Source organism: Oncorhynchus mykiss, chromosome 19, assembly GCF_057628025.1.
Source record: "Oncorhynchus mykiss isolate SJ-2025 chromosome 19, ASM5762802v1, whole genome shotgun sequence".
Taxonomy (NCBI): domain Eukaryota; kingdom Metazoa; phylum Chordata; class Actinopteri; order Salmoniformes; family Salmonidae; genus Oncorhynchus; species Oncorhynchus mykiss.
Window position 1 is genome coordinate 19,912,441 of NC_143040.1, and position 16,450 is coordinate 19,928,890.

Below are 16,450 nucleotides of genomic sequence, written 5' to 3' on the forward strand. Positions count from 1 at the left end.
ACCATTGAAACCCGCATTAAAAGTGCAGTCTGTAGTCATTTTATAAGGAACAACTCTCTTTCGTGCCATCAGAACAGGCTCTCTGAACAGTGATTCTCTCCCTCAGGGCGAGACTGAGTCGGTCACCCTCAAGTCTTGTGTCCGCAAAACCACAGACATGCTGGACAGGCGGTTCTGTCTCGATATAGAAATCACAGACCGGTATGTCGTCACATTGCACTACACCCATTACACTTCTCAATCACTTCAGTCATCATGTGTTCTCTGTGGTAAGACAAACTTTCCACAACCACCTGTTAAAGTATCTCGTCTCATCTAGGAAATAAGGGGGATTTTTAGATGGATTCCCCTCAAGATCACCAGAAGTCATTGACTCATACATTTAGTACATAAACCAGGGGGGGTTGGCCAGTACCATCTAGGGTGGGGGGGAGAGGGGGCGAGGTCTATGCCATTAGACCTGGAAAATGTGATTGTGTTGCCACACTTGTAGCTTATTCATGCACTGTTGGCAGCCTTCCCAAATACACAGTAACACTCCCCATTTAACAGTTCTGCTTGAAGCCTTCGCTCTACACAGGTCCTGTGTACAGTAGAGCTGAGAGAGCTGCTCTCTAGCCTAACACAGAATTGGGTTGGAGAGGATTTGTCATGGAAGATGGCCCCTCCACATAGCTGAGAGGATTCTCTATGCTCCTCCACTACACTTGGTTGTGATAGATATGGCTCTTTATGTCACTCTGCTGAACCAAACTGCTATTCTGTCTGGGGTATTATTAGCAACCGCAACCCCAAAGCTTAGAGGGTTTGAAATTTGTGTTGCACTCCCGGTGCCTGCTTGTCAGCCTGCAGATGTAAGGTATATGGTATCTGAGAGCAACAGGTTAGGGTTAGCCTGATGTGGTAGCCTATTATAAAAACTAGGGTAACTGAAGCTCAGGTATTCCTGTAATTTTGCTATTTAAGAGCCCAGCCCCTCTGACACATTTTAGGCCTGATTCTAGATCAATCTTAGACACATGAATTGACTTAGTAGTAATAGTAGTTTGTTGGAACCCCAGGCCCAGTCTGACAGAGAGAATTAGATGAGATTGACTGTACTTTACAATCCCCAAGGGTGAAATTAGTTTGTCATACAGCTGCCATAATTAAAAATGGAACAAATCCTCACGCCATTTAAAAAAAAAAAATAATCACAAGGCTATTACAATAAATAATTGTGTGTTCTGTTCCAAGACCGGGAACGGTCCTCACGGTCCAGTCGCTGTCGGAAGATGACCACAAGTTCTGGATTCACGCCATGGGTGGGAAAGAACCAGTGAGTAACCACATCATCCTGACAGCTCCCCTGTAGTGTCTATTGTCTATTGAACTCTACTGAAATTCTATGAAAGTGGTACATTAATGCCAACAAGTATTTTTTGGTTTGTGGTGACCCCTTGGATATCAAAAGATCTGTGGAAAGCTACATATAATAAATTTTTTACAGGCTGGGCAGTACTTGGGTAAAACCTTTTCAAAAGAACGTGGAAGTAAGTATACAATGATTTAGAAGCCCCTGATCTCAATCATTTCAATGTAATCTCTGATAATTTGAATGTCTTTTGAATCATTTAAATAACTGTTGTCATGACTCTGCAGTCGATGCACAGCTAGATGACGTAGGATTGTCATTTGTGAAGAATGCCATCAACGCCATTGAGGCGAGAGGTAAGACGATGCATGATGACAACAGAAGGCCTAGGCAATATAAAGCCTACAGAAGTGTACTTTGAGGTTAGCTGACTGGCTAGAGCAGGGGTGGGCATTCATTTTGTCTCTGTGGGGGGGATCGGGGTTTCAAATTTCAGGTGAGGGCCGCGCATTTCTTTTCCGGACTGATTTTATGTTAAAAGCAATTTATGGCAGTTATTTGAAAATATAAATCTGTTATTTATACGTACTTTCTATCACGTTTTAGTGGTTCAAGAGTGGCCAATGGTTGTGCTAGTTTTGTTTTTTTACTCCAGCCTCCCTCTGAAGTTTGCCCACATCTGGGGTAGAGCGGTAAAGAGGGTTTTGTGAAATGTTGTGATGTCTCCCTTTTAACACATGAGGGCAGGCTTGGACCAATATCCAGTCATAACTTTTTGTGCTGTGGCCACTGTTCATAGTTTACAGGTAGTGGGGCAACATATACACGGAGTGTACAAAACATTAAGAATACCTTCTTAATATTGAGTTGCACCCCCTTTTGCCCTCAAAGGCTCAATTCGTTGAGGCATGGACTCTACAAGGTGTCGAAAGCATTCGACAGGGATGCTGACCGATGTGGACTCCAATGCTTCCCACAGTTGTCAAGTTGGCTGGTGGACCATTCTTGATAGAGGAAATTGTTGAGTGTGAGAAACCCAGCAGTGTTGCAGTTCTTGACACACTCAAACCGGTGCGCCTGGCACCTACTACCATACCCCATTCAAAGGCACTATTTTGTCTTGCCCATTCACCCTCTGAATGGCACACATACACAATCCATGTCTCAATTGTCTCCAGGCTTAAAAATCCTTTAACATTTCTCCTCTCCTTCATCTACACTGATTGAAGTGGATTTAACAAGTGACCTCAGTAAGGGATCGTAGCTTTCACCTGGTAAGTCGGTCATGGAAAGAGCAGGTGTCCTTAATATTTTGTGCACTCAGTGAAGAAGCCCATCTTTTGATTTGAGAAACTGTATTTTCAAATTTGATCCATTCATCTTCTTATGATTGTTTGTGCTATTAAGGGCCATGTAACCTGTCTGTTGACAGGTATCAATGACCAGGGCCTGTACAGAGTGGTGGGGGTCAGCTCCAAAGTCCAGAAGCTCCTTAGCCTAATGATCGGTAAGACATGCTCATTTAGCACCCTTTAAAGTAACTGTCCAGTGAAAATCACTGAAGTTAATATTCTGTTAACTCATACCCAAATGATGCTGTTGACTCATCCTATACTCATATTTGAGGCTAAAGCATACATTTGAGGAAAAAACACTTTAAAATCCCACCTCAAACTTGTATCTCCAACAAAAAAGGTCTGCCATTTTGTCAATGTCATCCTGTGTAGGATTAGCTGGCCAATCGGTCTGCTCGCATTAATGTTTTTAACGACCGGTATACGCCCACACCATTCTGTTGGGGTATGACCACACCATTCCAACACACAAAAGCTGCTTTAGAAAAAAACCCATACTTAATTACATTTTGGGGATGGGAGGAAAACGATTTCACTCATATTGTAATTAATTATAGGTCATATTTCATAAAAATATGGAACCTCTGGACAGTTAAATTAATACAGTAGGCATTGTAGGCATTGTGTCTGAGCTACTTAGTAGTATTCCGAGTAATGGTTTCCTGGGACTTAGACGACGATGTAAGCCTGAGTGCAACAAGTGCTGCTGGTTCGGCATTGGCATTCAGATAGCAGGGGGGTGCCTGAGAGGCCCCCTTCCTGCCTGCACCCGGCCGTCCTTGCAGGGACTTCACTTGAGTTGCTCAGCGGGAGCTGAAAATTTGATTTCCCCCCCCCCCCCCCTCTAAATGTTATTTCTTGCTCTCTTTCTCCTCCTCGTTCTACCCCGCCATCCTAATGTTCTTTTATCCCCCTCATCTTTCTTTATCCTCTACCCCCCTTTTTCACGACTGCCCTCCCTAGACACCATCTGTGTCTCGTCGGCTGTGTGTTCTGAATCTGAATGGTAACAAACCCAGTCTGCCACCAGGCTGTCCCGGAGCCCACTCCAAACTTTCCACCTGAACTTGCCGACTCATACTTCACAGCCCATTGGCACACTGTCTGCTGGTGCAGACTGGGTTCAATTAGTATCGGTTTTCTTTCAAATACCATATGGACACAGGTAACTCTGAGGTAGTTGAGATTTAGGTCACCAGTCATTTATTTTGTTACGCTGTCTTCGTCAGGTTAACCATAAAACACAAGCATTTTGCCAACAGCCAAATCAGTGTATGATGTGTGGGTTAACAAAACGAGACCCTGAAGAAAGTCTTTAGATTTACTTCATCCCTCACCTCCTTTCATATCTCACCCACTAACATGGGCAGAGTCCGATCAGTGGGGGGGGGGGGGGGTGTGTTAGTTAGTCGTGACCAGATCGCCACCCTGCGCGTAGTTGACAATTCACTGGACCAGATGTAGGGAAACACTCCAGTTCAATGGAGGGGTTAGAACGAGGCCAAAACAGCAGAAGTGGATCACATTATTTTCCCACTGTGCTCACAAATCTCTGACAGTAGATTGACAGAACTCCTAAAGCTTAACATAGAGAATGGCTATTTTACAGCTGGGAATTTCACTGCTGGGAATAGAGGTAAAAGGACTTGGATACTACTAGTGTAGTCAGTCATGTCCAAATACATCTGTTAGAGAACTATGTGGGTTAGTTCATATTGATGTGCGCATTACAGTAGCTAAAAGACACACACACCACTCTCCCACCATCTGTAGCTGTGTACACACACATTTGGCTGTTGGCCTTCTAGGAAAACATTTGGTCCAGCCTGTTGATGTTGGACAGGCCACTGTTCTGTGGGTAAATAAACACAGCCCTTCTGGTTTTAGTACTGAAGGGAATACAGTCAAATGAAGTACATAAATGGCCTGGAGCAGCAACCTACCTCCCACCAAGTCTAACCCCTTGGAGACCTCCTGGTGACCTGGGGCTTGGCCTCGTACCAACCTCTGACTCAAACACACTCAACTGGTGGATCATTCATCAGGTCAGACCAGTATAGTTAAGCCTGGCTTGGTCCAGTTTGACTCCGTAGTGTGAGAAGGCTATACTTTAAGCCAGCCAGCAATCGCCACTGAGCAGAACTGCTCCTCAAGACTACTGCATTGCTTTTATCCACATTTGACTTTATTTATATTTTAGCTTCTTTGCAGCCATTCACTTCACCATAGGGTTAAGTTACAATACACTAGTTGAACAAGTTTAGGCTCAGGGTATCATGGGAATTGGAGTGTACTCTACTAAAGTAAAAAGTATTGGTGCTTTGTATAATTTGTTGATATTGCAGATGAGAAGAGTAACGATGTGGATCTGTCTACGTGTGAGGACTGGGATGTGAAAACAATCACCAGCACGCTAAAGCTGTATTTGAGGTAAGGATCCTTTTGTGACTCAATCACTCAGTCTGCTACATAATCGCTAGGTTATGTATTCATGTCGGCTATTATGTCTTATTAGCAAGCTGTGGAGACTTTATGATAACTGTTCGTCATTGTCTGAGTTTGAAGTTATTCTACTCCGGGGGTAGAAGCATAAAATCACTTCCTGGAGCTCAACTCCTGCAATGCAACAGGACATTCACATTGCCGCATAGACATCCATGCATTTAAATTCAGACACATAATCAATCCACTTCATCAACCGACCCCGTCTCTCTGACTTCATTATTCCCAGTCGCTGTGTGTTCTAAGAAATCCGTTGTTGACCTAAGACTTAATTGGTAGGGAGTCTTGGCCACTTTCTAGGAAGAAGAGCTGCATCCCTGGCTTCAGGTAGTTTATCATCCATCTTTGAATGTATTGATTAGGTGACCAGGTGAAAAACAAAATGGTGTCCTGTGGCAGGTATTTTAACTAATTTACCGCCACACAACCAAGCAGTGATATGAATACATTAACTTGATAGGGATTTTAGTGTCATTGTTTCTCCTCTGATCAAATCAATCACTCAAAATAGGTTGGATGCCACATATTAAAGGAATCCTGTTTTTTTTTGTTCAAAGATGAGTCAATCGATTATATAGATTAAGTTATTGCTTGCTTTTTCAAATAGCAATTCATTTAACTGATAGTCCTAGATTTGAAATAAAAACACTATCTGCAAGGTAACTAGTTAAATGTACCCTAAAAGCTAAGCCAAAGTTCTGTTAGCTAACAAACAAACTCTCACTGCATATTCTGACACCAATGCAATTACGGTGTCCAACAGAAACTGAGTGGTATTTTCACTCTGTAGTGCTGCATAAACTGAAGGGATGTTAGAGGTTTGGTTGGTTATGGAGCGATTTACTGAATAAAATTATAGCCAACTTATCGTTAACCCAGGCCAGTCTGTTACACTTTCTTCTGCACTTGTTTTGGAATTAGTTCATTACTCTTGTTCAGTCTTCCATGTGCTGTAAAAGGTTTAGTTATCAAAATTAAATTATAAAAGATTGGCAAGTTCACCAGTGCAATTGCCATATAGCCTATTAAATAATAAACTTTGAGTGAGCCAAGTCTATTTTTCCATCAATTGAACAACAATAAATAAAGAGGATTTTAGCTTAGTGGTCAATGTAAAAGCATGGGAACTGGAATGGTGTCAGTCTGTCCTCTGATAGGCTAGCAGGTCAGAAGTCACGGCAACTTGTGTTGTGACTGGCCAGATTTTGCTGCCCGCCCGCAACCCTTACAGGAAGTATTTTGATGTTGCTTGCTGTGGGTCATGGGACTAACTCTCTCCCAGGCTGGTCCCAGATCTGTTTGTGAGCTCTTGCCAACTCCTATGCTCGTTGGCCTCCGAGTGGCGAAGTGGTCTAAGGCATCACTACAGACCCGGGTTCAATCCTGGGTTGTATCACAACCGGCCGTGATCAGGAGTCCCATAGGGCAGCGCACAATTGGCCCAGCGTTGGCCGGGGTAGGCCATCATTGTAAATAAGAATTTGTTCTTAACTGACTTGCCTCGTTAAATAAAGGTTCAATAAAAAATTGCTGTGAATTTTGCATGACTGCAGAAATGGATTTGGTCCCAGGCAGCGAACTGCCTTTCTGGTTTATGTCAAGGAATTTTTCCTGTTTCATAATGAAACCTGACAGTCAGCCAGTGGGATTAGTGTCAGGCAAGTAACCGAAAGGTCGCTAGTTTGAATCCCCGAGCCGACAGGATGGGAAATCTGTCTGTGCCCTTGAGCAAGGCACTTAACCCTAATTTCTCCAGGGTCTATGTTAGTGGCAGACCCTGCCCCATTCTCAAATGGTATCTCAGGGAGAGTTGGGATATGCAAAGAAACACATTTCCAACTCACCCATGCATATTAATACACTTTTATAAGCACTCACTAAATTATAATTAAGACATTTAGATTGCTACTGAGATATTGCAGCTGTTAATGTGACTGTCATTTATACATTGCACACGTCATATGATAAAATGTGTTACTTTTTTTTTACACAAGCAATCTAACAATCTAGGAAACCATCCAATCATATGATGTAATTAAACTCATCCATTGAGTCAGCTGAAACCTTATTACAGGCTTAAGTCTGCAGTAGAGACAGTAGATTTACTGTAAATCGTCCTGCAGCTCCATCCTCCATCTGTCTTCCTCTGGCCTGCTGCAGAGCCAGAGGGTCAGCCTCTCTCCTCCCCTGCTGCTCTGGTTCCTCAGGGGAGGCTAAGTGGCCTTGGCACAGGGCCTGGTGCAGCACCGTGAAAGGACCTTCAGAACTTGGTTATCTCACTGTGGCATGGTGCGCCATCTAATTCCATCCCGACACGGCCACATTAATCATTGTTGTGTGCAGACCCTATAAAACAGTGCTGCGTCTATTTCTGTCCCCCCCCCCCCCGTATTCTCCCGCTCTTCTGCGCTCTCTTTTGGTCTCCACCTCTTCTACTCGCTCTTCTCACTTTTGCTCTCTTATGCATTCTCTCTTTCTTTCCTGTCTCTCTCTTTAGGAGTCTTCCTGAGCCACTGATGACCTATGGACTCTACAAAGACTTTATCGCCCCTGCAAGTAAGTTTGGGCCGTCCTCCTCACTCACAATACAGTTCTGCTCAAAACAGATGTAAAACCACTCACAGGAGTGTAGAAGCAGAGCAAAGGAATACTTCTCTATTTTATTGCACGTTATCAATGAGTGCAATGCTGTGTGCATGACTAGCAAGTGTTTGTCTGTGAGAAAATTCATTGTCTAAGTGTCCCAGTGTAGTTAGGTTGGTTATGAATCATTTTCATTGTCTCAGTAGTTCTATGGAAAACGGATGCCAGCGTAACTGTTTTGAATGTTTCACATCTTGTAGTCTAAACAAATGCTTATTTTCCTCTAAAAGTGCCCCAGCATGTACCCATAAAGCCTTTCATGTGACCGAGAGATGTCTTCATCTCTCACACACACACACACACACACACTTTAATTCAACCTTCATCTGCCTTTAAAGTAACCTTCATCTGCCTTTAAAGTAACCTTTGGTTCTTTGCAATTAAGGTAACTTAAAAGGGAAATGTTACCACCTGTTAAACACTATAAATCCTAGTATCCTACACTAATGTCCTCAAATGGCCCAGTGACTTTGAACAGAGAAACATGAAATTTCTCTCCCTATATAATCTTATTCCAATAGCCTTCCTGAAATGTCCTGAGTAATCCTCCTAACATGAATTACCCTCAAGTCTCATAATTGGATCACGATGGAGTGTTTTTATCAGCTGTTTGCAATGCCCTCATAATGCAGGTACAGAAATGCATTAGCAATAAATATTTTCTGAAAGATGACAGCATCCTTAAGAAGCTTTATTCCCTTATTCAAATGCGTGTCGTTCCCATAGTAATGGGGGGGAGGGGGGGGGGGTGCACGCCGGCTGTTTCTGTGTGTGGGCAGTAGCCATCAGATGCCTGTGTGGGTGTGTGAGGAAATGTTTAAGGGATGATCTTGTGGGTTTTATCACAACCCTTTTACACGGTAGCTTCTGTAGTATAAAGCTATCTCTCTATAGCCAGCAACAGTAGCCTACATATCCTCTGGCAAAATGCACTCATGTCTAATATCAGCGTCAAACAGGAAGTTTGCTGTTCATCTCCATACTCTTTTATTTGCTGTTAACCCTTTACTGCTTTCTTTTAAATATGGAACAACCCGTTGTAGCCTACACTAGCTGATTTTAAGGCAATGTAAACCGCATCCGTTGTTTTCTTGTATGGTAGCTTGTACTGGGCTAAACTGACTTTTGTGCTGGCATTCTGTTACCAAACTTTGCATCTGCACTGTTCTTCAACTACATGTATTTTTGTAACCTTTTCAGTGAACAATTTCCAAAGTCGTCCTTGTGCATTGAGTTGTGGTACTTTGTTTTTAACTTAGAAATAATCCGATTTTGTTTGGCATACATTTTTAAAGTGAAGAAAAATGGTTGTCTCCACATTGTTACCTGCCTTACTGTAACTGCACCAATATTGACTAGAGCTGCCGACGATATTTAAAACGGACGACCCTGTGTCTCCAGTGACTAGATCCGGAGTCGGTGGTTCCACATCTCCTACTGTGACCGCTCCTTCCAGAGTGAGATCTGACTGCACCAGAGCGCTTGGATTGATTATCACGGGGAAATCCAAATCCTTCTTGTTCTATGCTGTGCAGTTTCTCTGTTGTGGAGTCTCTCCCCCTAAGGAATGGATAGTACAGCACTGTAATAACACATAAATGGTTGTTCTGTTTTTGGTGGATTCCAATTGTAAAAAGAGACAAGTCTCTTTGGCAGATGAGCCCTGCATACACATCAATCAACAACAATGCCACTATACATATACACATCCATTACACTATAAATGAAAAGCGCAAACAACACATGAAACGCATTCTTCATTTAAAAAGCCTCCTAATGTCCATCTGAATTTGCATGTCATTCCACATGAGGTGCAAAAAAACTAAGAGAGTAGTTTCTCTGTGGAGATTGAAGGGATCTCCAGGGTTAGCCATCCCGGAGTCTAGTAACTTAGACATATTTAAGGTTAACAGTAAGGTGTGGTGGAAGTTTATGCAAAGAGGGCTTTATAGACGAGTGCAATGCACTGTGATAAACTGCGTCCAATGGCTTCAATACCGTGGCAGCTGCATTCATAGACAGTAGTCAATAACCAGAACGTTGAGATACTCATTGGTTTTCTGCTATTTAACAGAACGCAGGACTTGCTCCTATAGAAACCTTTTAATTCTCAATTCCTTAACTAACTCATCAACATACTTTTAGAACAATAGCTTTTCGTCAATCCAGTTGCGCAGATATTTATAAGTCGGGATACGGTCAATGTGGCCTCCATCCAAAGTACATATGCATAATTCAGAACTTTTTGTGATTTGAAAAATAACATGTACTTAGTTTTACCTTCATTAAATACCCATTTGGATTCAACAAAGGATTTCTGCAGAGCAATAAAGGTGACTCCTACAGCATGGTGCTGGCAACACCTGGGTTGTGGGTTTGATTCCCGCATGGTCCACATAAAATGATGGCACTTCTGTAAGCGACTGTCAAATAACCTTGTTTGTCCTGTTTTTAAACAGAGGGTGGTAGTCCAGAGTCTCGTAGCCAAGCCATCCACTGCCTGGTCCACAAGCTGCCTGAGAAGAACCGTCTGGTCCTGGGGCTACTGATGAAACACCTGGCTACGTGAGTTAGCAGCCTCGGTCTCGTACTCTTTCTCCACTGTCCTTGTTCCATCCCCCCCATCTTTCTCTCTTCTGTGTGTCTGTCTCTCTCTTCCCATCAATCTTTCCTTTCTCATGTTCTGTTCCAACTAAGTGCAGGCAGAGAACTCCCTCCCCACCCTGTCTTAGAACATCCCAGCACCCTCCACAATAGTAGTCAGCCGTTTAAACTTCTTCAACAGTTCTCTTTGCCTTTAATGAAATGGCCCGCTCCCTCCATTTCCCACCCGCTCCTCTGGGTATACCCCTCTCTCCAAACTGGACCGTTAGCTGTTACACAACTCGCCCTTTCAGAGATTAGATAGGATCTGAGATTTCAAAATAATCTTTGCTAACATTACAAGGTTTTACCTCAGCAACTCGCTTTTTATTTTTTTACGACAAACTAAATAGTAGCAAATTGAAGATAAGTATATAATCCTTGTTCCCTGAGGCAATCAAAGTCTGGAGGATCTTATTTCTTAGAGAACCTGCCCCAGGGTTCTCAGAGTAGAAGTAAAAAGGCATTTAAGTGCAGCGATTGAAATTGAATTTGGATTATCCAGCATGAAATTCTTCCGACTGGAGTTTATTTTTTTATTTTTTTAAAAAATTGGCTGCGTGTGTGGGGTGTGTTTTGACTGTGTGAGCTTGTCCTGCAGGGAGAGAGGCAAGCTGAAATTTCACACCGCTGTCTGAAATGGTTTGAGAGATGTGATAAAGGAAGGTTGTCACTCGGTGACATATTTAGGTCTGCAAAGGCTCCCTTTCATGCATTTCAACCATCACTCTGCTGAATGACAATTTGTCATTTTATACATTTTTAAGGAGAATATCTTAACCGGTCTAATATTACTTTGAATTTAATTTGTCTTAACTTATGAACAACGTACATTTCTTACGAACCAAAATTGTAACAGTTGATTCACTTGATTCGTCTCTGTTTAAAAAAACAAATACAGCAACACATGACAACGCCTCTCCTGCATGTGACCTACTTGTTGTGTGTATGTACTGACGTATGTGGAACTGATAGATGCGCGTGCAGACTACATTTCTATTGTTTTTAAATGTATGTAAATTGTAGTCTTGTCTGATGTCTTTTTCGTTGTGTACAGAGGAACCCAGTAAGACCAGCTTTGGCAATTGGCTTAAGGCTAATGGGAGTCTAAGCTCTGCAGTTTTTGGCAACTCTTCAGTCATTCTAAAGTCAAGTGAAAATTCCTGCCCTAGAAAAAAACAACCCAACTTAGCGTCCCCTTACTGTGAATCGGCTGAAATGCAACTGAAAAAGTTCAGTTTGAAGGGAAGGTCAATGTTCTTGAACAATCTATGAAGTGGTGATGAACTGGGTAATGATGTCAGTCAGAACTCTAGCTAACACCTATGAGGCCAAGCCAGAGATGCTGTTCGAGACACCTCTGACTGACATAACAAGGTGGTAGCAACACCTTCCTTCCTTGGCAAACTGTCAGACAGACGTTAGTAAGCCGTCAGACATGGAGTAATCAGATCTTCAAAGCGAATTAGAATTTTCTAGCTGAATTCTTCACAGTATACAGGCCTTCTAAAGTGTATGTATCCCCCTAAGGAAAACATTTTAAACATCAGGGAAAAGCACTCTAAATCCCTTGTCTATGAATTCATGAATTGTTATCCTCCCTGGTCTCCCCATGCAGTGTGGCGGCCCACAGTAAGTTGAACCTGATGACGGTGGCCAACCTGGGTGTGGTGTTTGGTCCCACCCTGATGAGGCCCCAGGAGGATACTGTGGCTGCCATCATGGACCTCAAGTTCCAGAACATTGTGGTGGAGATCCTCATCGAACAACACGAGAAGGTAACCACTGGATTCTTCTCTTGAACGAAACCGACGTCCGAACACACTCCTGAGCAGTGGTGTAATGTACTCAAGTAAAAACCTTTATTTAACCAGGTAGGCAAGTTGAGAACAAGTTCTCATTTTACAATTGTGACCTGACCAAGATAAAGCAATACAGTAGAAAAATAAGTCTATATACGGTTTGAGCAAATGAGGTGAGATAAGGGAGGTAAAGGCAAGCAACAAAAAAAAGGCCATGGTGGCAAAGTAAATACAATATAGCAAGTAAAACACTGGAATGGTAGATTTGCAGTGGAAGTATGTGCAAGGTAGAGATGACTGGGTGCAAAGGAGCTTAATAAATACAGTAGGGGAAGAGGTAGTTGTTTGGGCTAAATTATAGATGGGCTATGTACAGGTGCAGTAATCTGTGAGCTGCTCTGACAGCTGGTGCTTGAGAGGGAGAAGTGTTTCCAGTTTCAAAGATTTTTGTAGTGTGTTCCAATCATTGGCAGCAGAGAACTGGAAGGAGAGGCGGCCAAAGGAAGAATTGGTTTGGGGGGTGACCAGAGATATACCTGCTACTTAAATAGTTTTTTGGGGTATCTGTACTTTACTATTGATATTTTTGACAACTTTTACTTCACTACATTCCTTAAGAAAATAATGTAGTTTTTACTCCGTACATTTTCCCTCAAACCCAAAAGTACTCGTTACATTTTGAAAGCTTAGCAGGACAGAAAAATTGTCCAATTCACGCACTTATCAAGAGAACATCTTTAGGTCATCCATACTGCCTCTCATCTGGCAGACTCACTAAACGCATGTTTGATTTGTAAATTGTCTGTTGGCGTGTGCTCCTGGCTATCCATAATTTGAAAAAAGAAAATGATGCATTCTGGTTTGCTTAATATAAGGAATTTGAATACGTAAGTTACTTTTGATACTTAAGTATATTTAAAACCAAATACTTTCACTGAAGTAGTATTTTTACAGGGTGACTTTTACTTGAGTCATTTAAGGCATCGTTACTTTTGCTCAAGTATGACAATTCGGTACTTTTTCCACCATTGCTCCTGAGCTTGTCCCCCTGACCACAGTAACATCTATAGACCCATCCTCTAATATTGTTCCTCAAAGCTGCAACCAGAGGAAAGCTTGTCTTAAACGCACTGCTGAGACTTGTCTCCATAGCTGGCAATGGGATTTTGAGGACATTGCCTAAAATGTCACTCAGAGCAATGTATAAGCATTTCCTCGTTTGTAATATTCTTCACATTTTATGAGTACAGTAAAACTTATTGAAATCCCTGTTTGTCTTTGGTTAGGGCTCTAAGACAAATGAAACTGTGTAAAGCAGCTTATTGATAAGAAGCATTAAATAGTTTTTATCTATGTGTTTGACATAATGTAGAGATGATCACTTTGAGCTGACTACAGAACCTGGCTGACATCATTCCATCTGCCCAGCGGTTGACGTACAAAGCAGAGATTCTCACTTTGCCCCTTTTTTGTGCTTAAATGATATCCAGTATGTCATGGTACTCTGACATCTACAAGGGTACATGGAAGGTCCTTTGCCTAGCCTACAGGGTTTAAGTCCCATTTTGAGCCATGCTACAACAGAACTGTAATCTGCTTTTAATTAATGTAAATAGTCATCTGCCTACATCTATAGAGTGGCTCAATTCCCAGAGTCAAAACAGAAAGGGTTGAGATTATGTGATCTGTATTCTGGCCAGCTATAAGATGCCAAGAGTACACCTAAACTCCAAAACATGAATTGACCATGGATTCCTTGTCAATTTCGAGCTCCTCTATTTCTAACAGTCCAAATAGAAAGCGCTCAACCTTCAACCACCAAGCAATTAAAGTTTTGGTGAGGAGACACTTCCATATAAATAATGTTCCAGAACTTCACCAGGCACAGCACAATTTGAATGAAGACTTGGTGTCAGAGCCAGAATGTAATACCATTGGACGCTTTAAGAAAAGTAAAGTGCTGAGCTGCAAGACGAGAGGTGAGGGAGTTTTGCAGCCAGACAGACTGACATTAGCTTTCCTCTCAGGCCCAGCGCCTCCCTCCCCTCCTCTCTCCCTCCCCCTCTCTCCTTCTTGCCAGACTGTTGATACCCCCAGATGCTAGCAGACAGTGTTTTACATTCACATCCATCTGCAGAGATTGCTGAAACTCTGCTGCTCTCAACCATATCAGATTTCTCTCACACTATTGTCCTTTTTTTTCCTCCCAACTTTCTTTTATTTCCTTTTACCTTGCTCTCTTCCCTCCCTCTGATCCTCTCTGCCTAATTTCTTTCAACTCCACATCCTGAAGTTAGTCTGTATGTCAACACATCCACTACGTAAGCCTCCTCCAGATCTACTGTCCGTCAGTGGGTCAGCAGCGCCTTGGCTCCTCTGGCTCCTGTTCATTATGCACTAAACGGCGCTAAAACCAAGTGTTTGTCCAATGAAAACGGTTATTTTTGTTTTCTATTGCAAAAATGTTTTCTGTTGGGTGATCTAATAAACACGATACTGCTTTCAGCAGCTTCCTTATTCCCTAGACTGGATTTGGTCCTAGTGTTTCGGGGTCTAAGTTTATGTTAACCCTGATGTAAGTTGCAAAGGAAAATCCAATGTGTTTTCCTAGTGCGCAATAAGTGAGCAAAGTGCATCTCAACTGTCCCTAGAGATACCCATGCTGCTAGGCTAAAGTGCTTTGCTATCTGACTTGTATCAGAGCTCTTCAAAACACATTTTACTAAGGTCAAATGAGGACATGCCTCGGCTCAATATGCTCTGGCTTTGCTTTGAGGGAGTAGTTAAACACATTTTGGTTATGCGCACACAGTATCCCCCGCCACTCACACACACGCTTACTCTTCTTGTTTCAGATCTTTGGGGATGTCCCAGGCGCGTCTTCCCCAGGGCTCTCTGCCCCCACCAGGCAGTCCAAGAAACTGTCGGTTCGACAGAACCGACCCCTTGCCGTCTATAATCCAAAGACCGTGGACCTGCAGACGGGTAAGAGACAGAGCCCTAACGTTACATCCTCAGCCAGGCTTGCTGAAAGGTTGAGTTGGAATGAGGGACCCCTACTCATGACTCAGGTATTTGACTAAACGATCCCAGTAAAGGTTCCTGTACTATATGAAGCTGGTGTTGCACCTTTGTAAACCTGCACAATAGCTAATATAAAGGGGACAGCTGTACCAGGCCTCTCCTCCCACACTGCTCTACCAGGAGAGCTTGGTGATTTAGCCTGACGTGACTTGACCTGCTGCCCTACTGTAAACCCCAGATCCCCAGCCCCCATCAGCTCCTCCTCCTGGAACATGACCTAAAGGAGGCCGAATCTGCTTATCAGACGGAGTCTCCTCCCTTCATATTGCTCCAGGCTTTTACCATTGGGGTATTTTAATACCTGGGATGAAAAATATATAATCCTCTCTTTAACCATATTGTGTTCGGAGTCTGTGGATTATGTTTTTAAAGTGATGTCTAACTACCTGGCTGAGAACGTTTTTAATTTTTTAAATATATGTGTGGGCAAATATACCCAGTAGATATGGGCGACTACGCTGAAGGCTGCGTCCGCACCTAGATTATGTATCCATGGAAAACTGATAAGCCAAGGGCTTTATTCTATGGGGCTGAAAATGGTTGAAGGAGAACTGAGGGCATCCATAGATTTGTCTATCATTTTTACATATGCAACTCGTGTGTTTAGAAGTTGAAATTAGTTAAACATTTTCACACGTCTTTGTGTGGCCGTAGCTTCAGCCCCTTGCAAATGTGTTAATACACTTCCCTTTCAATGGGGCAACTGTCCAACAGGTATTGAGTTTGAGGACACTGCAGTTTGGAGTGCCAGGAATATCATATTTTCCTGGATCAAATCATTCACGATCAAGTTTTGTTTTATACCGTACTCTATTTTCTCTCTGTGATGGACATCTTACATTTTTCCAAAACTCCGGTGAAGCAGAACATATACTTTTAACAATATGTTGACACGTTAGTGAAAGATATGACTGCCAGGGTTAGGAAGAAAATCCTGTCTCATTTGCAAGACAATGAACCAGGTACTTTTGATGATTTTTCTGGGCAGTTCAATCCTGTGTTTAGCTTTTAGCATTAGCCAGGGTTGTATTCGTTAGTCATCAAATGGAAGACTACTTGAACTTGTC

At 42.6% G+C, this 16,450-nt stretch overlaps 1 protein-coding gene across 1 annotated transcript in view; it reads left to right on the forward strand.

The window, feature by feature from the left end:
• LOC110497374 (rho GTPase-activating protein 10) overlaps positions 1 to 16,450 on the forward strand; it is a 70,360-nt gene that overhangs the window by 38,803 nt on the left and 15,107 nt on the right. The window contains exons 10-19 of the mRNA XM_021573450.3: positions 107 to 201; positions 1,237 to 1,318; positions 1,490 to 1,532; positions 1,642 to 1,710; positions 2,787 to 2,861; positions 5,055 to 5,139; positions 7,709 to 7,767; positions 10,314 to 10,419; positions 12,116 to 12,275; positions 15,155 to 15,284. Coding sequence (XP_021429125.3) covers positions 107 to 201; positions 1,237 to 1,318; positions 1,490 to 1,532; positions 1,642 to 1,710; positions 2,787 to 2,861; positions 5,055 to 5,139; positions 7,709 to 7,767; positions 10,314 to 10,419; positions 12,116 to 12,275; positions 15,155 to 15,284 — 904 coding nt within the window. The remainder of the gene's footprint in view (positions 1 to 106; positions 202 to 1,236; positions 1,319 to 1,489; positions 1,533 to 1,641; positions 1,711 to 2,786; positions 2,862 to 5,054; positions 5,140 to 7,708; positions 7,768 to 10,313; positions 10,420 to 12,115; positions 12,276 to 15,154; positions 15,285 to 16,450) is intronic.